The following is a 25,091-nucleotide window of genomic DNA, read 5'->3' as shown; positions in this document are numbered from 1 at the left end:
AACTTGCTTTTCCTCTTTCATATTTATATTTTCTTTACTGTGTCTTTTTTTGGTTTAACAATTCTGAGTGAGCCCTATTAATCTGACATATTAATGTCAATCACGCAGCACAAGCGGTTGGTGCCATGATCTATCTAATGATCAGCTTAGGTGACAAAGGCTTGCCGTTGTTGCTTTATTCCTCTTGTTAGCAGAGCAATGCAGTACATGATTTGCTTACAGAAATATTTTTATTGTTGTACCATTTAAAGAGATTTCTTTGTGGAAGATGTATATAATGGTACATAAAAGGCTATTATATTTTCATTAGTTATTGTTGTATAACTTGTTATAAATTATGACTGAATAGCTAAGGGTGTGAATGCTGTAAATGTTTTATAATTATTATCCTGTTGTTTAAAGTAGACTATTGAAAAAGCAGTCATTTTTTTTTTTTTCTAACATTTCTTGTAGGGCTTACCATGATTCTCTAAAGATGATAGATTGGCAGTATATTTTGTCTCTGTCGCATAACTCTTTTTATATCTCCCCCCCCCCCCCACTGGCCTCATGTCCGTCTGTGTCCTGTTATAACCCTCAGACAACACAAGAGCTTGGGTGCTTGGCCAGGACCGATGGAATTTGCAATAGCAGAGAGCATGCAATGGAAAGTCTGACAAATCCACCTGCATTTGCACATAGGCTGTACAGAGAGATCATACAGCTGTGCATGGTAATAGGTAAAGAATACTTTTATGGTGACTTTAGTCACTTCTTTATAAAGGGGGTGCAGCATGCTTTGCTGAGTTAGAACTGCTCCCTAATAACCTCTTTAGGGGTAAGCTACAATCTCTGTGACCAACATGGGCACGGGTTCAGCAAACAGACTGCTAACATCTGTGTAACTGTAAGCTCTCCCAGTGAGGTTCCCTGTTATAGTTTTGAAGGCAATACATTTGCAATGTGACATGTTGTGACAGCCCAACACGCAGTCCCAGATTCTTTCTGAAAGTTCCTTATTTCCCTTTATTCTTCTGCACTGAACGCTTAAAAAGATAAAATGTTTATCAAACTTAATTAAAAAAGTAGCTTTTGGCAGAGAGCCCAGAAATCTTGTGCGCATCCACAAATCAATTGATTGTGTAAGAAAAATTCTACTATGGTGCATGGTAGGGGCTGCAGGAAAGTCAAATGGCAGAAAAAACTGCCGGGCGACACATCCATCTGACAAAGAGGGAGAACAATGGCCATTGGGGGCCTGCCAATAATATCTTTGCCCTGGGCCCACTGCAATTTCAGGCAGGGTTAGCTGGGGCCCAGTGGAAAACCCAAGTAAAAGGCCTTTCTCCAGCGCACCTCCCTGCCAATTCCCTCCACTGCTGCTGCGCACCAGTGAGTACTTCTCCTGCCACATCTGATTATTACCTGCTTCAATTGGACCCCATCTTGCGCTCCATCACTGCATCATACGGCCCTGCCATGGGCTTGCAGGCCCAACAGAGTTTTCTTCAGGTGCCCTGGAGGGCCAGTCTGACACCCGCTGTTATATTAAGGCAACCTTGTATGTATAATTTGTTTATATTATCTGTGGGTTTCTCTGTCTAGTGTTTCCATGTCCCTTGCCTTTTTGTGACCTAGCCTCAAATCTTCTCTCTACAGAGAAGCAGGAATGTATAGTTATGATGTAAAACCAACAAATCTTAGTACAATTTGTAAATTCTGACAGATCTACATAAAGATAGTAACTCTGTCCCTAGGGACATCCTTGACCTATTTGCTGCATATAGGTGAGTCCAATGGTATAGCACTTCTAAAGGAGCTTACAAAGCTGACGTGTTGATTTTGGGATAAAGGGTATCAGTTCTGTAACCCAGGGCAGTTGTTTTTTGGGTGATGTTGCAAGTTTTTCAATAAAGAATTTTAATTCAAATTTCAAATCAGCCTGAAACACTACTTTTTAAGCACATTCCTTCTATATTAAGATGAGTACAATTCATTGTCACAGTTTTGTTTTCCTCACAATATGTACCCTTTTAAATATTCTCTCTGTGCAGTTCTCAAAAGCTGAGGGTTTGGGGGCACTTGTGCTTTTGGGCAAGGCCACAATGGCCTGGGCCTATGGCGGCACAAATTTATGGGTGGCATGCTGCCCCGCCGCACCGAAGTTTTGAAATTTTGCTCCCATACGGAGCAATGGGGACGTCTCCCCACTGCTCTGTATGTGAGTTTAAATGTCCGCGCATGCGCACTGGTGGGGTGGTCCAGTGCTGGTCACAGGTTGGATGTTACTGGTTTAGGATATTTTATGGTTCCACTGTGTTAGTCACATCACCATATACATTAATGTTTACAAACATGCGTAGCCTTTCTTGTTTTAGTCCGTGAGAACTGGGTGTTTACAATAAGCATATAAGGCCGAGCTTAATAAATGTCTAGAGCCCTGTGCAACTCAATACTGTGCTGCTATATTGTAGTGCTAACATAAAATGGCGCACTGTGTGGTGAGCAAGTGATTGACAGCAAGTTCTGCTTCTGATCTCACATACCTTCTAGTAGTCTGTTGGACAGGGATGAGTTTGCTATTCTTGATTCTTTATAAAAACAAAAGAGAAACTGTTTTTGTGTTCACAGGTTTGTTTTGTATTCAGTCTGCTAACACCATTTTTCCTGTAATGTTGTAACCTGCAGAGAATCCGGCTTCTGCAAGGCTGGTTAGCTCCCAGGCCTCTCCCAGATATAAATGCAGTGTAGGATGATAGTTGCTGTTAAGTGGCATCTTACTGTTTTTCGGAAATCATTTGACTGCCTGTTCTCCCCATGCTTTAAAAAGCTATAATGTGTTTTTTTAAGATGAAAATATGGTTTTAATATACTCTGAATATTGTCTTTTTGATAAAAAATTATTTATTTAAAAGTTTAAACTCTCTACCCATATTGACAGGAGGACACCACCATAGTGGAATATACACTTTTTTATTAACTCTTGGTACTAGTGCCTGGCCGAACTGAACTTTATAGTTGGTTTATTATATATTTTCCTTTTTTCTATTACTAGCATTACTATTCTGCATATTCAGAATCGTATGAAACTGAAAATCCAAGCTGGTTGTCAGGGGCTTCTTAGCCATGAGGCAGGTTGACAAAATTGCCTCAGATGGTGGTGCCCCACGGTTTACCGCAGGTGGCAAAAATCTGCTCCTAGAAATTTAAGGGTCAGATTTATCAAACTGTGAGTTTATAGCTTAATACAAAAAGACTCACTGATGTTCTATTTATTCCTATTGGATTTTTAGAAGCGTATTTATCAATGGGTGAAAGTTAGAACTCACCATTTGATTAATACACTTCTAAGAATACATTAGGAATAAACAGAACATTGGTGGGTTTTTGTGTATTACGGTCTAAACTCACATGCTGATAAATCTGCCCCTAAAGGTCCCCATACACGGGCCGACTATAGCTGCCGATATTGGTCCCTTGGACTGATTCGGCAGCTAATCGGCCCGTGTATGGGGAGAGCAGAGCGGCCTGGCCGACCGATATCTGGCCTGAAATTGGCCAGATCTCGATCGGCCAGGTTAGAAAATCAGGTCGGATCGAGGACCGCATCAGCTCGTTGATGCAGTCCCCGAACCGACTGCCACATTGCTGCCCACATAATCCGATCGGATTATTTTTTTTTTTAACCTGTGGGGATATCGGGCGAAGATCCGCTCGCTTGGCGACGTCCGCTCGCTTGGCGACATCCGCTCGCTTGGCCAGCTTAAGAGTCCTTACTTTTTAAATCAGAATTTCGGCTCTACTAGCAATGCGCCCCCCCCCCCCCCCCCCCCCCCGCTCAACTCTGACATTGAAAAGTTAAACACTGGGGAGGGTGGGTGGGTGAGGGAGTGGCATTGTTTTGGCATCCTCAGGGCAGCAGAAGAGGCTGAAATGCCCCTACTGGTCATCAGTTCACAGTTTGGGGGTCACCAACTCTGAGTTTTACTGTTATTTTTATGTCTTTTCAGGTACTCTGCTATTAAGTTTCCATCCTGACTTCCAAACAGCTGCCTGTTTGCAGTTGAAGTTCCAAGGCAGATTTTTGCAGGATGATTTGTCTTTTTTAGAATACTGATACTAACTCTGTACACCGATATACTGCACTATGCTGGTACCAACCAGTTACATGGAGTATGAACCTACCCTCCTGTATGCAAACACAGCCTGATCAGTGATCAACTGAACCCTCAGGGCAGTGGAACTGCTGGGAAGGGGGAAGGGTACCTACATTTTTTAGTTCAGCATATTGCTGTTCGAGGTTTCATTAAAATGTCCCTAAGATGTAGCAGCATGGGAAAAGTAGATTTCAAATTCAGCCACAATTTGTTCTTGTTAATTATTGGCTTTCTGGCAAGAGACAATATTCTTATTCTACCTGTTTTCTTCTTAATACACAGAAATGTACTAAAGGCCAGTTGTTTCTCCTTTTTATTAATAAAGAGGCATACCTGGTAAAGGTTTTAGTAAGATCTCTTCTTGAACAAATTTATTCCCGCTCTATTTAATTGCCGATTCATCTCATTGAAAAAAAAGGGGAATTTTAATACTTTTATAAAAAAATAAAACCATTCTAGCAACATATATATATAAGATGTGACTTTATAACTGGCCTCTGTTTAAAAGAATATGAATGTTAGTGATTGTATCCCTCTCTATAGTCCACTACAGGACAAAACATAAGAGGATGTGTAGTGGGAATTTTTTTGTCATGAATCTGGTTTGTGTGACTATGAAACGTCTTCATCATATAATTATATCAAATCTTCATTGTTTAATCTGTGCTGCAGTTATAACAGCACATTGGCCACACAAATGTTACCTTTCTGGACATTCCCAGAAATAAAATGCTATATGCTACAACCCTGATCATAGATTATGACCTGATTTGTCCATAAACCTGTTGCACATTGTTTCACATGCAGTCTGCCACAGAGAGCAGTCCTGGCACTTCAGCATTGATATGTTAGCAGGCTTGCTTGTCAGCTTTACATCCATTGTCAAGGCTCCGCTTCTGCATTAAAGCTGTCAAGCATCCTTTTACCAACATACATTAGAGTGCGATAGTAACTACACTAAATGCCAAAAAATGGCAGAAAACCACCAGAGCTAGTTTACTGTTCTTCAATCACTTCATTTTTTGGTACGCCTAGTATTGAATCCAAACAATTTAAATTAACTTTTAAAGGGGAACTCCACCCAAACACAACTTAAGCTTTTTAAAAAGTAAACATAACTTCAAGCAACAGCATACATCATTTAAAAAAATTGCAACCTGTTCATGATTTTTAATGTAATAATATGGTTTGGAACAGTTACCTAAGCCTGGTGCCCTGTTCTCCTGCTGATCTGGATAACTACTTTGAGACTCAAAAACAAAAAAAAACAAAAAATCAACTCTCCTCAGCCTGCTTTCAACCTTCAGTCCCACAATCTCTGCAAATATCATGTCAATAAGGAAAGAAACATTGCAGGCCAATACATTGTGGGTTATGTAGTTCCTGTATGCTGTGGAAAATTGTTACAATTTATAGCATTATTGTTTTAGTCCCTCCTGCCCTGCTAAGGTTTCAAATGATGCAGAAAGGGAAGACCTGTTATGCTACTGGATTCCAGCATATAAAATGGTATTTATTCATACTTTTTGAAGGAACAGCTTACAGTGATAGGTATATTAGGGCTTTCTGTGTTGTGTGGGGCTCTTCAACAAACTTTGGTTCGGTAGCTGGAGTTCCCCTTTAATGATCAATTGATGTGAGTGGATAGAAGGAGTATGATTAAGACTTGATGATCACACTGAAAGCAATATCGTCAATGTGGCCTTTCAAAAATGTTTTTTTTACAAATCAAGGTCTATATAGCCTGCACTTTGTATAGTTTCACATAGCCAAGTCTCAGTGTGTATCCATTACATGTCTTATCCCTGCTATTTTATACAATTCCCTGATGAGATTCTTTGACATCTGGAGACATCTGTTCTTTTGTTTCCATTTAACCTATTTTTACACCATGTCTAATAGGTTTATCTGTTTATCTGGCCCCTATCATGCTACCCTTGCCATTTTTAACATCCCCAATATATTAAGTTTGTGTGTTGGCCCACCAAAAATGACTTAACATTATTTATGAACATATCCACAGTACACTTGTTGGCCATTAGCAGTAGAAAACAGAAGAGCAATTTGTTTTGTAGAGTAGCAGAGGTTCCTCAACACCAGAGACTGTCATCCTAGACTCAGGTGTCCCCCCCCCCCATATAATGGTTATTGATATGGGAACACTGGAAAGGGAAAATGTATTTAGCATTAAAGTTAGCATACCTTTTAAGTCAAGCAAATGAAAGAAAACAAATAGGGTTGCTCTATTATAAATGATGGCAATATGAAGATAGGGTATATTATGTTGGTTTCTAGAATAGTTCCGGAAATTAATCAGCCACAGGGACATATTGTACTCGTAGGTGTCTTTTTTACATGGAAAATTAAAAATGACAGTGCATGTGAATGGTGTTTTCATTAAGTTCCCTTGAATAATTCTGTTACTGCTTTTCTATTGCACAGGTTCTTTGGCTGCTTGTTAAGCATCCCGTTCTAATCAATTCTACCAAATCCTGTCTAGTTAATTATGTTTTATCATTGCCAATTATGCACTAATTAATCGCCTAAAAACAGTTGCTTTGTATTTCTTGTTTTGAGGACAGATGGCATTGCTCACAACCATATGGTTAATTAGCTTCAATCTGTTTAAGGTAAATTCACAATTACCCATACATATCATATTAATCATTTTTTACTGGGCTGGGATTATATTTAGCAGGAGGGACACACCTGTGGTTCTCCAGATGTTATTGAACTACAGTTCCCAAAAACATTGAAGGCCTACATGATGTTGGAAGATATTATACATACAAGTTTAAAGGAGAAACTGCCAACCTAAATATTTTACAGCTTTTTGTGTGTGGCTAGCAAACCTTAAGGGTAGGTACAGTATTGGACTGGCCCACCAGGATACCAGGAAAACTTCCAGTGGGCCCAGGCGTCAATGGGCTTTCCTGCTTCTATCTATTTGTCTTATTTCATGGTCATTCCCTATTTCTGTACGAAAACAAAGAGGCTAAATAGATGGAATTATAACATAAAAAGAAAAGCGACCAGATATCCTGGTCCAACACTGGGTAGGTACCCATAGTGTTTAGTTTTTACAGATTCCACTGAAGGGTGATGGAATTATTGGCTTCATTCTGGCCAGTGGGGCTGTACCCATGCTAGCAAACTTCATTGGTAGGTACTTAAAGTTGCTTTTTAAACCTTGAGGAGTCTGCTGTGTGACTTTTAAAGAGACTAAAGGTGGCCATACACGCACCGATATTATCGTACGAAACCTCGTTTCGTACGATAATCGGTGCGTGTATGGTATATCGGCGAGTCGACCGATATCGCAGGAAGCTGCTGATATCGTCCGACTCGCCGATCGGACCAGTTTGAAAATTTTGATCGGGCGCCATAGAAGGCGCCTGACCAAAATTCTCCCTTAAGATCTGAATCGGCAGAAGGAGGTAGAAATCCTATTGTTTCTACCTCCTTACCTGCCGATTCAGCCCTGAATGGTGTGTGGCGGATCTGACGATGTTTCGTGCGACCGATGGTCGTACGAAACATCGTCAGATCGCCACGTGTATGGCCAGCTTAAGAGAGACTGCATGTCTGGCCTCTGTTGGCCAGGCTGTGTATTTGGCAAAATGATTGCCTCACCAATCAACATGTGATTGGGACTTGGCCAGATTGGAAGGCTGGAGTACCCCATCAGGCAAGTGCTGCCTCAGGCCATCAATGAAACCTTTACACCACACATCTGCATGGTGACCTCATCAAAGCAACTTGTCTGCCCATGGAGATATCTTAGGTATTATTTACACTGGCAAACTGCCTATAATGTGTTACACTAGGGGGCTGATTTACTAACCCACGAACGGGTTGAAATGAGTCCGATTGCGTTTTTTTCGTAATGATCGGTATTTTGCGATTTTTTCGTATGTTTTGCGATTTTTTCGGATTCTTTACGAATTTTTCGTTACCAATACGATTTTTGCGTAAAAACGCAAGTTTTTCGTATCCATTACGAAAGTTGCGTAAAAAGTTGCGCTTTTTTCGTAGCGTTAAAACTTACGCGAAAAGTTGCGCATTTTTCGTAGCGTTAAAACTTAAAAGGTGCAAAGTTTCGCGTAAGTTTTAACGCTACGAAAAATGTGCAACTTTTCGCGTAAGTTTTAACGCTACGAAAAAAGCGCAACTTTTTACGCAACTTTCGTAATGGATACGAAAAACTCGCGTTTTTACGCAAAAATCGTATTGGTAACGAAAAATTCGTAAAGAATCCGAAAAAATCGCAAAACATACGAAAAAATCGCAAAATGTTCGTTTTCAAGTCGGAACTTTTCCAATTCGGGTCGGATTCGTGGGTTAGTAAATCAGCCCCTAGGTATAGCACAGCTCACATTTGTTGATGTTTATCATAATTCCACTCAGGCCGGCGGAACCAGTGGTGCAGCATACTACAACTTCATCCTTACATGGTGTTTCTATTCTTTGGTGCTAGTTTAAGCCAGCTTTACTGAAATCTGATCAAAATTGTGATTTGCGTAAGGCCTTAAGTATACAAAAAAATATATACATTTTTTCATGTGTGTGAATGATAGCGAAAACTGTTTAATCTCTTTTTGATTACTGCTTTATTAAAAAAAAAAACAGTGCACAATATCTGACTGTGAATCTGCCTAAATAACTAAGATGAGAACATTTATTTAAGGGGAACTTTTTTATTATAATCCTTTTTCAATGAGGTGAATTTTTTTATTTACTCCTGGAACAATGTAGCAGAAGCAAACTGCTTAACAGACCTGGAGGAGAACTGATTTCTGCTACATTGTTTTCAAGAGCCCTGCTTTGATTTGATTTAATTTATATTGGAAAGTTATATTTTCTTTCATTATGCAAAAAACCCTTTTTAATGTTAGTTTGTTGTTTGTGTGTTGAAGGTAATTTCAGTTACTGGGCTCTAGGAATGAAATTGTAAGCAACGGAGCCACTTGTACAGATCTAACTGACATTTTTATTCTAAGAGGCCACTATGTTTTCTAAATACAGTTAAAAAGTTGAGTAACTGTGTCCTTGTAGAGGTCATTATAAGGTAATAATGCGTGAAGTTGTTCAAGTTAAGAGCCCTTATCTCTTTGGAGAAATCTGCCAGGGCTGGTTACCATAGCAAGCATGGGAAATCATCATGAGACCGCAGCTATTCCAGTAACACCTTGTCACCAACAACATAAATGTAAGCCTGCTGTGCAGCGCACTTCCATTCCATTCTCTAGCTATTTCCCCACTCCCCCTTTGTTCTGTGTTTACGCCATAGACTCTGAATTACTCAAATATTTTCCATGTAATAACTAGAAAGGTTCCTATGTATTTGTTTATATTGCATGAAAATCTCTCACAAACACATCACAGGTATGGGACCTGTTGTCCATAATGCTCGGGACCCAGGATCATAATGGGGGATGCACACTGGGGCTCCCACAACCTCCAAGGGGTCCCCGCCACCCACTCAACCTCCTCCCCCAATCGCATGTGCACAATGCTTACTTTTGCGCGTTGAGGGAATGCTGGAGGGGATCGGGTCAGACCCTGTCGGGACCTGACATTTTCCAAATAAGAGGGTCTTTTCCATTATTTAATCACCAGAGTTTGTCTACTAAAAACATTTTTAATGTTTTTAGAGTGTGGCAGGAAATTGGAGAAATTAAAAAGTTAATTAAGAAGTTATTACTGCAGAAAATGTCATTTTTGAACATAATGGCTAATCCTTCACAATGCATTATGCCACTGTAGCATTCCACACATGCCTTCAATGTGACTGATAAAAATTACCATTTCCTGCTAGAAATAAACACTTTGGTGCCCCAACTATATAACATGTCTCAGGAATAGTCCTGAGTTGTGCTCAGTTATTAGCTTTTGCCGCATTGATGGAAAATTGTAATGTTAAGTAAAGGCGGGAATTGGTTCTGTAAATGGTGCAGTTTGATAATAATATTGTATTTAAAGCGTATGCATTGACCCAACCAGTTGCTTCCCATTAGTCCCAGTAATTTATCTACAATAAGACTGAGTCAGACACTGCCATAACATCACAATGTATGCATTCCTTCTGTTCTATAGCCTATCCCTTGTGTATCCGAAATATAGATGTACCTCACTTCTTCTTGCATCACATGGGGGCATTTTTAGGCACACCTGTAACAAAAATCCTGTTATCTTGTTTAAGTCTTTCATATAATCTTGCATAATCTCCTTTGCACCAATTGGTATACTATTCAGTTTCCTTGAATCTGACCGTATTTTAGGGAGATTAAATGGGCTAATCTTAATAGAGTTAAGTATTATTAATTATCTTTGCATTTACACAAAGTCTTCAGCCATTTGTGTAGACAGGTGACATCTTGGAAAAACCTGAATATTCAGGTTTTTGAAAAACAAAAAATGCTATCCAATTCCAGTTGATTTAAATATAGATTTGAAGTGGGGTGTAGATTGATTTGGGTTTCATTATTTCATAAATCTTGAATATCTGGATCGGGAATTGCAAAAACTCAAATCACATGATAATGTTAGACTTGCCGTAATAGAGTACTGTCTTCCCTGTTACTTTCATATCTGCCCAGAAATTATTAATCTTTTATTTGCTTCTCTTGTTTTGTAAGATATTCCTGTGGTAGAAGTTTGCCCAAGTGCAGTGACCTATAGCAACCAAATCAGCAGGTAGAATTTACAGGTCATCTGTTTAAGAGCAAACATCTTATTGGTTGCTATGGTTTACTGCTCCTGGGCAAATTTAGTGCCTTTTATTACATATGGGGGATACTGTTACCAGCAGGGTAAATGCCTTGTATTTGATTTATCAGTAGATAAACTGACAGCCTCCTTAATCATCCTTTTCTTCCATTCTTGCTGCATTTCTAGGTCAGTTGATAACCCGGTATATGTACCAATGATATAATGATATCAAACTGGTTGTCCAGTTTTCCATTGTGACCAATAACTTTTTGGTTCCACTACAACAGTGGCTGATTGCAAAATTTATCTTTGGAGATCCTACACCTTAGATGATATATATGGTAATGCAAACTCTATGAAAAAAGGGTGTGTGGGCAAAACTCATCCCATATAAATCGTCCCATGAAAAATATATATTATATAAACACACATAATGTATATATATATATTGCAACTCACCAATAAGATAGCTGTACTCCAGGTGCTATTCAATCAAAGACTTAAAACTTACACAGTAGAAAGCAGTCATGGCAGTAGAAAAGTAGTTATAACTCTTTATTCCTCCACACTCGTATCAATGTATTTTGATCCACAGGGGATCTTCATCAGAATATATACATATTATATACAATTTTTTTGTAAGTGAGTTTTAAGATTTGCACAGACAAAGGATGTGGTTTGTAAAAAAATGGTTTATAATTGAAATGAGAATTTTCCAATATCGGTTATTTTAAAAGTTATTTGTCAACATAAATTCTGTTCTTCTGGTTTGTGTTACTTTGTTCCAGCAGTCAAAACCAGGAAAGCGGAGAAAATGGACAGACAGAAACTGCTTTCCATAGCAATTATGTTTACATAAAACTGCTGAATGTTTAATGTATATTGGAATGTTGCATAGAATTTTATTTCATTATGCACAAAAAGTTGTTTTTTACCCCCTTGTTTTGTTTAGCCTTAACAACCCCTTCGGAAAGCCTGAGCATGTGCAGCCAGCATTAGTCTATTCAAGGCCTGGGGGCCAAATCCGGCCCACCTGGCTGTTTTATGTGGCCCTTGGTGAGTGTGTCTGCCCATCCAGCCTGATCAATTTCCATTTTCCTCACATAGTAACTAAGACTAAGGGGTATATTTATCATGCTGTTTAAAAAGTGGCGTGAAGCATTACCAGTAATGTTGCTCAAGGCATCCAATCAGTAATCAGATTTCAACAGTAGCAAAGCATCTATTGGCTGCTATGAGCAACATCACCGGTAATGTCTTACTCCACTTTTTACACATTGTGATAAATATACCCCTTAGTATCTTACTAAGTATATTAATAAAAAATTTGGCCCGCGACTTAGCCTGTGTTTTAGATTCCGGCCCCTTATGTGATTGAGTTTGACACCCCTGCACTAGCTCATGTGTGTTGATATGCTAATTTTAAGTATAGAAATATATGTATTCAGCTATGAGATCTTGAATATTGTTGGAATGATATCTACATGCTTGTAGTGGGCTTAAGAAGAACGTTCTTCTCTCCCTGTTGGAGTTCCCAGCACGTACACCTGCTAGATTCCCCAAGCTCTTTATTTGCACTTACATAGTGTGGGCAGAGTAACAAGGACAGAGTTAAATATAATCACATTTCTACGAACGCTATTCCTGAATTTCTACTGTATTTAAGCAACTACAGCACTTACAACGCAACTTATTTTCCTACCGCTTTCTAAGCCGTGTCCTTCTGTGTGATCAGGTGGCACAAGTAAAGAATTACTTTATTTCCACAGTTTTATGCCATACAAAAATGTAAATATACAAAACAAATAAATGGAAGTCCTGCTAGTTAGAGGTTATAATCGAAGGGAATTATATAAATAAACTTTTATAGCCGGGGGGGGCATTTCAGCATTCAGCTGTATCAAAAAGACAGAAAAACCGCTGATAGGGCTAGCCATACAAAAGGGGATAAAAATAGCCAAGGACATATAATGTAGAATTTTATATTTTTACTGCATTCAGGGAATATTGAAATCTGTATAATATAAGGGTTCCAGGAGAGCAGATACTTCAAAGTTGATAACAGCTTCCCATCTTGGATCTTTTTAGACCTTATTCTGAGTGTCAGTAGCTAAGCCTTGGGGTTGTTGGAAATTATGTTAACATTATCTAAAGATGAAGTTATATCTGTCATAGGATGCTGCTACAGAGCTGATCCAGAATTCAGTGGTTTCTGTGCTGCAATGTAATGTGGATCTGAAATAATTGCTAATTGTCTATGTAAAATAAACTTTATATTGTCTATATACTGTACTGTATATTTTGAGTTGGTCCCTAAACTCAGGTAAAAAAAACTTGCTTAGAGCATGTGCTGTGAATCAGCAGAAAGGAAGATGGGGAAGTACTGGTGGCATTTCTGGTGTCAACAATCCTCCATGGTGGCTTTGGGCTGGTTCAGAAGCCCAAAATATAAGGTGAAGCAATGCTAGCCTAAGCATGAACAGATCGTCTCCTTATATACCCACCTTTGATCATTTGGTGGGCCCTTGAACCAAGGACCACATGAACGAGCCCATGCGGTCTCTGAGCTGATGGGAAATTTAAACCTGCCCTAATGATATCTGGTCAATTTTAGGCCAGATATCAGTCGGGTAGGCCCAGTGGGGGTTCCCTTACATGGGCAGATAAGGTGCTGCATCTGTCTGAAGGACCCGAATCGGCAGCTGAAATCTCCCCGTGTATGGCCATCTTTAGGCATAGTGAACCACTTAAGAAGAGATCATTTTCTGAAAAACCACAAGTGAAAATATTCCAGATAATAGGTCCCATAAATGTGCAGCATATTTATTTATAGCATATTGCAATCCAAATGGTGGACTGCTTGTCCTTAGAGATATAGTAAGTTGATGGTTTATAAATACATATAATTTAGCTTATTACCTTGGCTTCTTTTAGTGTTAATATGAACTTTTGCTTTTATTTTCCCACTGGTGCAGTAGGTTGTCAAGTGTCAAAAGCAGCACAAGTTGGTAATCCATGTGTGCAGCATCTCTTGCAAACAAACGGCACATAAGGGAGAACTTGCTCAGCAAAGCATTAGATCTGTGACTCACTGCTTTCCCTGATATTGCACGTTAGTTATAAAAAGACTATAATAGCTTGAGCCTGATACTGAGAATAGGCTCACGGGGACCTATCTGTAGGTAAATGTATCTATACTCCTAGCATTACACTTCCCCAGCAAGCTGGGGGTTTTCATTGGTGTCCTGACTTCAGAACCTTTAAAGGCCTTTTTTTTTTAACCAAAATGTTACAGAATTGGGTTTTATTTTTATAAGGGGTCTTTTTGAAATCGGAAGCACAATATTCATATTCTACTTACACATTTATCATAACAACCCAATAGAATAGTTTAAGCTCTGTTTGGAATACGTTGCCTGTTGCCAAAAATATCAGAATATCTGGCTGGCAAGACTTTCACTCTAGAACTGTAACAATTTGCAAGTATAATTTAACTTTTTACCAAGTAGTTTGTATAAGGTATGTACAAGGTTGCTAATAGAAGATCTGCCTTAAAATACAATATTTCATCAGAAAAAAGGCTGGCATCACTGTAGCAGCAATTTAATTTTTGACCTATAATGGGCAGCCAGAGACCCTCTAAATCGGTGATCCCCAACCAGTGGCATGCTCACCAACCCCTTGGATGTTGCTCCCAGTGGCCTCAAAGCTGTGCTTAATTTCTGGCTTGGAGGCAAGTTTTGGTTGCATAAAAACCCAGTCAGTGCAATGCCAAACTGAGCCTCCTGTAGGCTGTAAGTTCACATATGGGCTACCAAATCACAGCTCTTACTTGGCACCCCCAGGGCTTTCTCATGCTTGTGTTGCTCCCAAACACTTTTTCCATTTGAATGTGGCTCAGGCGTATAAAAGGTTGGGGACCCCTGCTCTAAATGATGTTTACCTGTAAAGTTTAGAGTCCAAGCAGGTGTAGTTACGTGGCCTATTAAAGAATCTGGAATATATATATATTCTGGAATATATATATATCAGTAAATATTGCCCTTTTACATACTTTCCCTTGAGCCACCATTTAGTGATGGGCTGAGGGCTCCCTCAGAGATCAGCTGACAGGAAATAATGCAGCTCTAACTGTAACAGGAAGTAGTGTGGGAGTAAAAGACCCAACGCTGTCCATTAATTGACTGCTCATACTACTAAAAAGTATATTTTTATGAAAATGGTTTATTTAGATGAAGCAGGGGTTTACATATGCAATATATTTTGTTTATGCAATATACAGGTATAGGACCCATTATCCAGAATGCTCGGGACCAAGGACATTCCGGATAAGGGGTCTTTCCATAATTTGGATCTCAATACCTTAAGTCTACTAAAAAATCAATAAAACATTAATTAAACCCAATAGGATTGTTTTGCATCCAATAAGGATTATTTATATCTTAGTTGGGATCAATAACAAGGTACTGTTTTATTTCTACATAGAAAAAGGAAATCAGCTTTAAAATTCTGAATTATTTGATTAAAATGGAGTCTATGGGAGACAGGCTTTCCGTAATTCGGAGCTTTCTGGATAACGGGTTTCCGGATAAGGGGTCCGATACCTGTATTTTTATAGAGACCTGCTTTGTTTGGGGGTATAGTTTTCCTTTAACTATTACTATTATATTAAATAAATGTGCAATACTCTTTGCAGCGGTTGGATAAAAAAGCCTGCAGCAGCTGATCCCTGGCCCCTGTTTATTTTGCTACACTGTCTGCTTAGCTAAGAGCAGACTTATTGATTGTCCAGAGGTGGCCAATTTGCATCCTGCAGGGCCTACAAGTCTCAGGCTCACACTATAGCCAGAGAGCACTGATAACATTGTGGGTCATTTGGTGTCCTTCATAGCAGCGCCTAAGGGCACTGTCTGCTAGAAATGTATTCTGTCTGCTTCCAGTGAACAGCTGTGAATTCTCCCATTATTACTCTCTCCAAAGGATTTTCTTTGAGGAATCTTTCAAGATACTTTATGAAATTCAGCCTTTGGAATGATTCTTCTTATTATTTCTGTAGGTTAGATACAGCACTGCTCCTTGCTAAACCTGATATCCCTTTACTGTTACAGGGCACTGATCTGATCTGTTTATTGCATAGAAATAATATTTATTTACATTGTTCTTGTGTTGAGGTTTTCCCTGCTTTTCTGAGCTTTAGGCAACATACACTTCACCAATAGATTTCTCTGTGCAGTGCCCTTTAATAGGTGGTTCACAAGTTAACATTGTGTTAGTTATAGTATGGCCAATTTATAGCAGCTGTTCAGTTGGTCTTCATTTTTGTATAGTTTGTGAATTATTCTCCTTTCTCTTCTGACTATTTCCAGCTTTCAAAAAGGGTCACTGACCCTGGCAGCCAAAAAAACTTTTTGAGGCTACAATTTTATTGTTATTGTTACTTTTTATTACTCTTTTGTTCAGGTCTCTCCTATTCATATTCCGTTTCTCATTCAAACCACTGCCACTTTGGACCCTAACAACCATATTGCTGCTAAAATTATAAACTGGAGAGAAGTTGAACAAATAGCTAAATCATTCATAAACTACAAATATTAAAAAAGCAGAATAATTGCGAATTGTCTCAGAATAGCACCCTCTACAAGTTCTAAAAGTTCATTTAAAGGTGAATAACCCCTTGAAGTTAAATGGGAATAGAAACCATACCCAGGTACAGCCAACACTATTATTTGCTTCCATGGAGCAGTTATTTCTGTATTTTCCTTTTTCCTTTCCTTAAGATAGCCAGGGCTGAAATATATAGCATTTAACAAAGCAGAGGCCATCAGAGCAAGGGGCTTTTTAAGAGGCAGCAATGTAAAAGTGCAAGGCATTTTGCTATGAACTTATTTATCTAATGACAAGTGTCCACATTTAGCTTCCATATATCCGCATCATCAGCAAGAGATAATATTCCAACAAGTTGTAGAGTAAGGATTATAACATCCCTCACTTGACTGGGCTGCAAGTTACTATAAGTTTGATGCAGTGGTCTCTTGCACTTGGTTCCTGTCTGCTAAAATCCAAACCCCTAGAATGCTAAGGAATAAATTCTATTCTGTATGGAAGGTACCAGTCTGGTCTGTTTGAAGACCCTGATGTATTGTGCTGAGATGCAGCCCCTACTCTGACAGGAGATAAATCTATATCTTTAAATCATTTGTTATAACTTCTGTTCTATGGAGCCTAAGAGTATCTGGGGGTCTGGGTAGGCTGTGCTTGCACCTCACTTATTAAAAACACTGTATACATGTTTAAAAATCTCCTCTTCCAGTGCTTGGGTGGTTTCCAGTTTCTGCCTTTGGATATCTAAGCTGTTCCTTGGTTAAATAATTTACAGGTTCTTAACTCGCTTTAAAGTCATAGAAGTAAAACTAAACTCCAGAATCATCTTTCCTTTGCCACGAATGTGGAGGAATAGAAGCTTAAATTACCCTTTTTTCCTATGCTGAGTTCCATCAGATGCTAAGGAGGTAATATAATAACAGCTGCAAAGTTTGCTCCTGCTCTAATAACCCATAGCAACAAATGATTTGCTGGTTTGTTGAATGAAAGCAAACAACTGATTGGCTGATATGGGTTAAGGGCAGTGGCACATGGGGAGAATAGTCGCCCGTGATTAATCTTCAGGCGACTTATCTCCCTGACATGCCATCCCACAGGCAAGAATGTAAATCAGCGGTGGGATGGCATACACATCGAAGTCTCCTTGCAAGGCAGCTATGGGCGACCACTGCCCTAAGTTTGCCCATAAAAGTAAATATGTATTGAACATTATTGGTGGTATTTTCTCATGCAGCAGAATATGGTTAGAAAGGAAGGTTAAAACCTAAAGGAGAAGTGACTATATGAATGAGAGAAGTGTACCTTGGAAGCCAAGGTTATGTGAATACAGCACAGTCATTTGTTTGGCACATTAAATTATAAGCAGTGGTGTGTATGAATGATCCCATGCTTTTCAATTGCCCTTTTGTGAAGAGACTGTTAGCTCAGTATGGCACTAGAAGCTGGAGTGGCTCAGAGGCTGTGTCAGCTGCTGTCAACCTTAGTCAAGTTCCAATAAATTCCTAAGGCCCCGAACACTACAGTGGCTGCTATGTGGAGTGGGTGGTGCCAAGTACAATCACCGACTAAAGCTTTCTGCCTTCCATAGCAATCTTACATGCTGGCCCTACTAAGCTAATTGAGGCACAGTGCAAGCAAATTGGCATCTCCTGTCAATCAGAAAACTTCCCAGCCTTGAGGCTTCCAGTCTCTGACCATTTTAGGGATTACATGTTTACTCTTGCTTTAAATGCCTAGTCCAGTATCATATGCAATTCCAACAGCTTTCTGCTTTATTGTTAGTTCATTTTCACTTGTCACCAAGGTATTAGTTACAGGACATTTTTATTGAAGAAGATTTACGTATACCACTTTCAGATGCTCCTTGTGAGGCTTGCTCTATCTGGTACAGTGGCCTGTTACACTGCCACAAAGGAGCAGGGTGATAATTACTGTTATATTAGCAGAACAACATGTTGCAATCTTTATTTAACAAGCTCAGTCTTGCCTGTTATTGGAGACTCCCTTCTGTATGAGCAGTAGGAGGAATATTAGGATGCTGCATCTGTATGAAGACACTTTAGCTGTTTGTCAGGACCAGGAAATATGGAGGGTACATTGTACTGACACAATACAGACTTACACTTTTTTTGTGCTGTAAAAACCCATGTTTGAGAGATGCTTCATTCAAAAGTCTATGCATGGGCCATTAGTTCTTTGTCGACACTCTGTCCATGAAAGGCTCGCTATGGTAAGAAAATGGGTTGAGTTAGTCCTTCTATCTTTGTTCCTTTGCTTAACATATACCTTTTGTTCTCAAGTTTGCAGTACAAGAACACTAAGGGGTAGATGTATTATGCAGTGTAAAAAACAGCGACAAAATTCACCACACATCGCCAGGCTTCAGCGTGTAAAAAATCACCGTGTAAAATCACCGTAATTTTTTCAAGTGTTTTTTCTTCCACCAGAACTTAGGTAAAATCTGGCGTTCGGATGGTGAACATCTCCATTTGTTTTACACAGCTTTTTTTTACACAGTTTTTTTTCTGAAAATGTCATTTTACACAGCATAATAAATAGGCCCCTAAGTGTGAAGACACACAAAGCTACTTCGTAGCAGTTATATGGCTGCTATATGCAGGAAAATACCCTGCCATAGACATTACTGAGAACTGCCTCTGCTAAAACACACTTAGAGCCAATTATCAGTAAATGATCAGTATTTTTGTATCCACCGTGATTTACATTCTTGCCAGTGGGAGGCATGTTGGGGAGATTAGTCGCCCGTGATAAATCTTCGCTATTGCGGGCGACTAATGTCCCTGACATGCCATCCCACCGGCAAGAATGTAAATCTCTGGTGGGATGGCATACATTTTGCTTCGGTTTTCAAAAGTTGCCCAAAGTTTACTTGCAAGGCATTTATTGTGGGAGAACCCTTTAGTAACTATGTTTGCCATCTACAACTGTCTGTACTGGACTGTACTGCTTAGTTCCATAAAATAGTAGTCCCAACAGAGCCCACGGGTGGAGGTAAGAACTACTCAGCACATTGTTGCAAAGGAGAATACCTGTAAATGCACAGTTTCCCCAGTTTGCTGCAATTTCTGTATTTCATTTTGTTAATCTATTTTTTATCTGCTTTGTTATTTTAATTTCATGACATGCAGACCAATGCACCTGGTCAAATCCAGATATTTGCACAGATCTGCATTGTGTGCACATTGCCCTTTATTGCTGATGAAATGGGAGGAAAGAAGGTGAATCTGCATCATCTGGGGAATTGTGAGTTTTCTGCGAAGGTGAATGCAGTTGGCTCTGAAATAAATTGCTACTTTGCAGGAAATGGTGCTGATGTTGTAAGGTGTCAGATTGCCATGTCACCATGTTGATAGAAATTCTATGCACCCAACTAGAGAATCTGTGGAACTGGGGAAGCCAATAATAGAACAACATAGCAAAGGCGTGCTTAAACTGCTGACTGCTAACACCAGTGTGCATCCTTATTACTTTCATGTAAGGCTTTTTATTTTATTTACTTTGGAAAATGTACATTGCAAATCCTCTTGTACATTAATTTACATATAATGTTTGGGAGAAAGAAAGAGTAACCGGAGGAGACCAATGCATCGAGAGAAATGTGTATATATTGTATATGTATGTGTATATATGTGTATATATTGCCGAAAATGAACCTAGGACCTTAGTCAATGGTGTAGCTACCGTGGGGCTTGCTGGGGATTCTGAAGTGTGATTGGGTATATGTGTGGGGTGGGGCTATTGTTGCCTTACAGACCCAAGTGCTGCAAGTCAGCATTACTAACCATTGGGAATCCATGTCAGCTTTGCCACTGGCTACTATAGTCAGCTGCGTGCACCAGCAGTGCCAGTTCTGCCCCTTTCCTACTTATATTAGTTTTCCTGTGCACTTCACAATTTGTTCTGCTGACACGTTGTGTAACTTGTGTGCATATTCTTGGATTAGCAGGACCATCATCTAGGATTGGCTGTTCTCCTTAAGGAGCAGATGGGTGCTGGCACTAATCCAGAGAGGCTGCAGCACTTAAAATATGCATGGATCTGAAGGGTGGGGAAAGTGCAGGCAAACCGTGTACTACCGGCTAGTTACTTTCTCTTGCTCTGAGCAAGATCAGTCCACCACTAATGTTGGGTTTCAGCTATTACTTGTTATTGCCTTTGTAGAGGTTACTTTGGTTCTAATGAAGACATTTGTACGACCTATTGAACCCCACTTAGAAATCCTCCATCTTACATTGGAAGTGACCATGTTCTGTGTTGCTAGGTCCATATAGTACCTTAAGTCCTTAATCAAAAGAATATGGAATCTTTTGGTACCTAAAACTCAGGTAGACTATAGATGCTATGTAGTAAAAGACAAAAAACAAACAAGAATTGACATTTTGCAATGTAATGTTCATTTTATGGCAGCAAACAACGGCTCATTTTGTTACATTTACTGCACACTGGCGCAAGAGACAAAATGGCCAATGCCCCAGGAAAAACACTCTCATACACATCTTTCCCCCACACATATCACATTTAGTATATTATATCTTTGATTTTGCCAAGTGTTGTTAGTTCATATCCCTTAATACCTTAAAATTTGACCTTAGGAAAGAAAACTTTCCCCTTCATTGGCATTTGGTTTTTCTTTTTTTATTATTTTTAAGTACTTGTTCTAACTCCCGTGAGTCTGTCCATCTGATCCCGATAAGAACACCTACAGAGACACAAACCAATATCACTGCTCATTATTAACATTCTGCAAGGAAAAAAATTGGTGTATTCTTATGTTATTGATTATGTTCAGTTCAGTAAGCACCATATAGACTGCAGGAAAAATACACAGTCGATAAGCCCCTCATTTAATTTAGTTATAGGGAACTATGCTCTAAAGCTGTATGTCTGTCTGTCTTATTTTAATATATATTTTTCACTGAAGCCAGAATCCAGAGTGTTAACTCTTCTGTAAGACAGTACCAAGTGTAGAGGTTGTTTCATGCATGGTGACTATTATATAAACAAATGAGTGTCTGTCACTATCTTCATTGCTTTTTGTATGGATCTCTAACGGCTGTCTAAGACTGACACATGTGCAGCATACATTTAATGGAGTGTAATTCTCCCAGCCTAAATAAAGAGCACAGCCATAATATATATATATATATATATATATAGTCCAAATTGAATCGGCACTCACCGCTCCAAAGGCATTCGCCGGGTGCTAACCAAAGGGTAAACAACAGATTTGTAGAAAGCACTCACAGCATGGATAGGATAAAAAGTTTTCTTTATGTTTATTTAGAACATCGCATCTACGCGTTTCGATCCTCGTGGGATCGTCATCAGGATGACGATCCCACGAGGATCGAAACGCGTAGATGCGATGTTCTAAATAAACATAAAGAAAACTTTTTATCCTATCCATGCTGTGAGTGCTTTCTACAAATCTGTTATATAAATATATATATAATATATATATATATACACTATTGCAATAAAGGCTAGCACTCACAGGACTTAAAGAGATACTGACACCAGAAATGAAACCTTTTTTACATCTATGATAACATTGTCTTTACATGAGCTTTATAATTTTGCCAAAATAGTATTTCCTGATGCTTTTCCATTCCTTATCTGATCTATGAGGGGGCTGCCATATTTGTGCAGCAGTAGGCTGTTAGCATTAGAAGCTATAACTGACAGGCTGAGAAGGGACAGTCAAGTTGGCAAAACAGTCAGGTTTAGGAACTTCAAGCAACAATTACATAAAAAACCAGCCCTAACAGTGAAAAAAGATCAACATGACTTATAGGTAACTTTTTATGTAGATTCATAATTTGAAAAGTCATTTTTTCGTGTCAGTATCACTTTAAGTTAATATTTGTCAAAAATATTAAAAAAAAAAATATTAACTTAAGTCCTGTGAGTGCTAGCCTTTATTGCAAATGTATTTTGTTATTTGATTTGCATTAGCACCCAGGCATATATATATATACAGTGGAGGAAATAATTATTTGACCCCTCACTGATTTTGTAAGTTTGTCCAATGACAAAGAAATGAAAAGTCTCAGAACAGTATCATTTCAATGGTAGGTTTATTTTAACAGTGGCAGATAGCACATCAAAAGGAAAATCGAAAAAATAACTTTAAATAAAAGATAGCAACTGATTTGCATTTCATTGAGTGAAATAAGTTTTTGAACCCTCTAACAAAAAAAGACTTAATAGTGGAAAAACCCTTGTTTGCAAGCACAGAGGTCAAACGTTTCTTGTAATTGATGACCAAGTTTGCGCACATTTTAGGAGGAATGTTGGTCCACTCCTCTTTGCAGATCATCTCTAAATCCCTAAGGTTTCGAGGCTGTCTCTGTGCAACTCTGAGCTTGAGCTCCCTCCATAGGTTTTCTATTGGATTAAGGTCCGGAGACTGACTAGGCCACTCCATGACCTTAATGTGCTTCTTCTTGAGCCACTCCTTTGTTGCCTTTGCTGTATGTTTTGGGTCATTGTCGTGCTGGAACACCCATCCACGACCCATTTTCAGTTTCCTGGCAGAGGGAAGGAGGTTGTCGTTCAGGATTTGACGATACATGGCTCCGTCCATTTTCCCGTTAATGCGAATAACTTGTCCTGTGCCCTTAGCAGAAAAACACCCCCAAAGCAAAATGTTTCCACCCCCATGCTTGACGGTGGGGACGGTGTTTTGGGGGTCATAGGCAGCATTTTTCTTCCTCCAAACACAGCGAGTTGAGTTAATACCAAAGAGCTCTATTTTGGTCTCATCAGACCACAGCACCTTCTCCCAGTCACTCACAGAATCATTCAGGTGTTCATTGGCAAACTTCAGACGGGCCTGCACATGTGCCTTCTTGAGCAGGGGGACCTTGCGAGCCCTGCAGGATTTTAATCCATTGCGGTGTAATGTGTTTCCAATGGTTTTCTTGGTGACTGTGGTCCCTGCTAATTTGAGGTCATTAACTAACTCCCGTGTAGTTCTAGGATGCTTTTTCACCTTTCTCAGAATCATTGACACCCCACGAGGTGAGATCTGGCGTGGAGCCCCAGAGCGAGGTCGATTGATGGTCATTTTGTGCTCCTTCCATTTTCGAACAATCGCACCAACAGTTGTCACCTTCTCTCCCAGCTTCTTGCTAATGGTTTTGTAGCCCATTCCAGCCTTGTGCAGGTCTACAATTTTGTCTCTGACATCCTTGGACAGCTCTTTGGTCTTTCCCATGTTGGAGAGTTTGGAGTCTGCTTGATTGATTGATTCTGTGGACAGGTGTCTTTTATACAGGTGACTAGTTAAGACAGGTGTCCTTAATGAGGTTGACTAATTGAGTAGAAGTGTCTAACCACTCTGTGGGAGCCAGAACTCTTAATGGTTGGTAGGGGTTCAAAAACTTATTTCACTCAATGAAATGCAAATCAGTTGCTATCTTTTATTTAAAGTTATTTTTTCGATTTTCCTTTTGATGTGCTATCTGCCACTGTTAAAATAAACCTACCATTGAAATGATACTGTTCTGAGACTTTTCATTTCTTTGTCATTGGACAAACTTACAAAATCAGTGAGGGGTCAAATAATTATTTCCTCCACTGTGTATATATATATATATATATATATATATATATATATATATATATATATATATATATATATAATATTTTAGTGAAAGCATCTGATTCTACACAGGTAAGGGTTCCACTTTCCAGTAAATCTTGCCTCGTGCAAACATTCCCATATAGATAATCATCCTGACGAAGGGAGGGTGTATCCCCCCCAAAACGTTGATCAAGGTGGTCATAATAAATGGGTTAAGCTCCTCGACTGCATATGTATGTGTGTGCGGCTCCGTTACAGACACATATAGATAACCTTCCCATATAGTCCCGCCAGCAGGATTTAAATGGCACTGAACTTACCTAAATTAAAAATCTAATGTGTCTATTTGTTTTTTTTATTTTGTTTTAAAGGGAACAACCGATCTTCACCACAAAAGCACATGTCTTCCAAATTGATCCCAGCACTAAGAAGAATTGGGTCCCTGCAAGTAAACAGGCAGTTTCAGTTTCTTACTTCTATGACAGCACAAGGAACAGCTATAGAATTATCAGCGTCGATGGGACCAAGGTAAGGATCCGAAGATTCATGTGCCGACCAACACACCAAATCATTCTTATTAATAAATTGATGCACTGGGATATTACAGTGTAACTATTGCTACTTTTTCTATCAATAACATGTGAAAATGGTTTTGTTTTGTTTTTTAGCTTGGTAAATGATTGCACTATGCACTTTCCTTCTTTAGAGCCTACTCTCTCCTCAGTTGTGCACCACCCCCCTTACTCCTATGTATGATTAAACACCCAAGCTACCTTTAACAATGAGATTTACTTTACTAGAAAAAAGCAATATTATTCCTTTTTTAAAAAATAAAACCCTTGCAAGAATTTTTTCAGGTTTTGCTGATTGTGCTCCTAACATAAAACTATATTCTTGATATTCCTAATAGTTTTTTTTCATTTAACATTAATGACTTCTTTTTAGATATTAATATCAAGAACATCTCATTTGATATTCTGTCCTTCCTGTGCCGTAGAGACACATTTTAGCTAGAGCAGATGTTCTGCACAGCA

At 39.1% G+C, this 25,091-nt stretch overlaps 1 protein-coding gene across 1 annotated transcript in view; it reads left to right on the top strand.

Annotated features, from left to right (window-relative positions):
- Nucleotides 1–25,091, top strand: part of homer2 (homer scaffold protein 2) — an 88,197-nt gene that overhangs the window by 9,648 nt on the left and 53,458 nt on the right. The window contains 1 exon segment of the mRNA NM_001016054.2: nt 24,429–24,585. Within this exon segment, the coding sequence (NP_001016054.1) occupies nt 24,429–24,585 (157 nt within the window).

The sequence above is a fragment of the Xenopus tropicalis genome, chromosome 3 (assembly GCF_000004195.4).
Source record: "Xenopus tropicalis strain Nigerian chromosome 3, UCB_Xtro_10.0, whole genome shotgun sequence".
NCBI classification, from domain to species: Eukaryota; Metazoa; Chordata; class Amphibia; order Anura; family Pipidae; genus Xenopus; species Xenopus tropicalis.
This window is presented reverse-complemented; position numbering and strand designations above follow the sequence as displayed.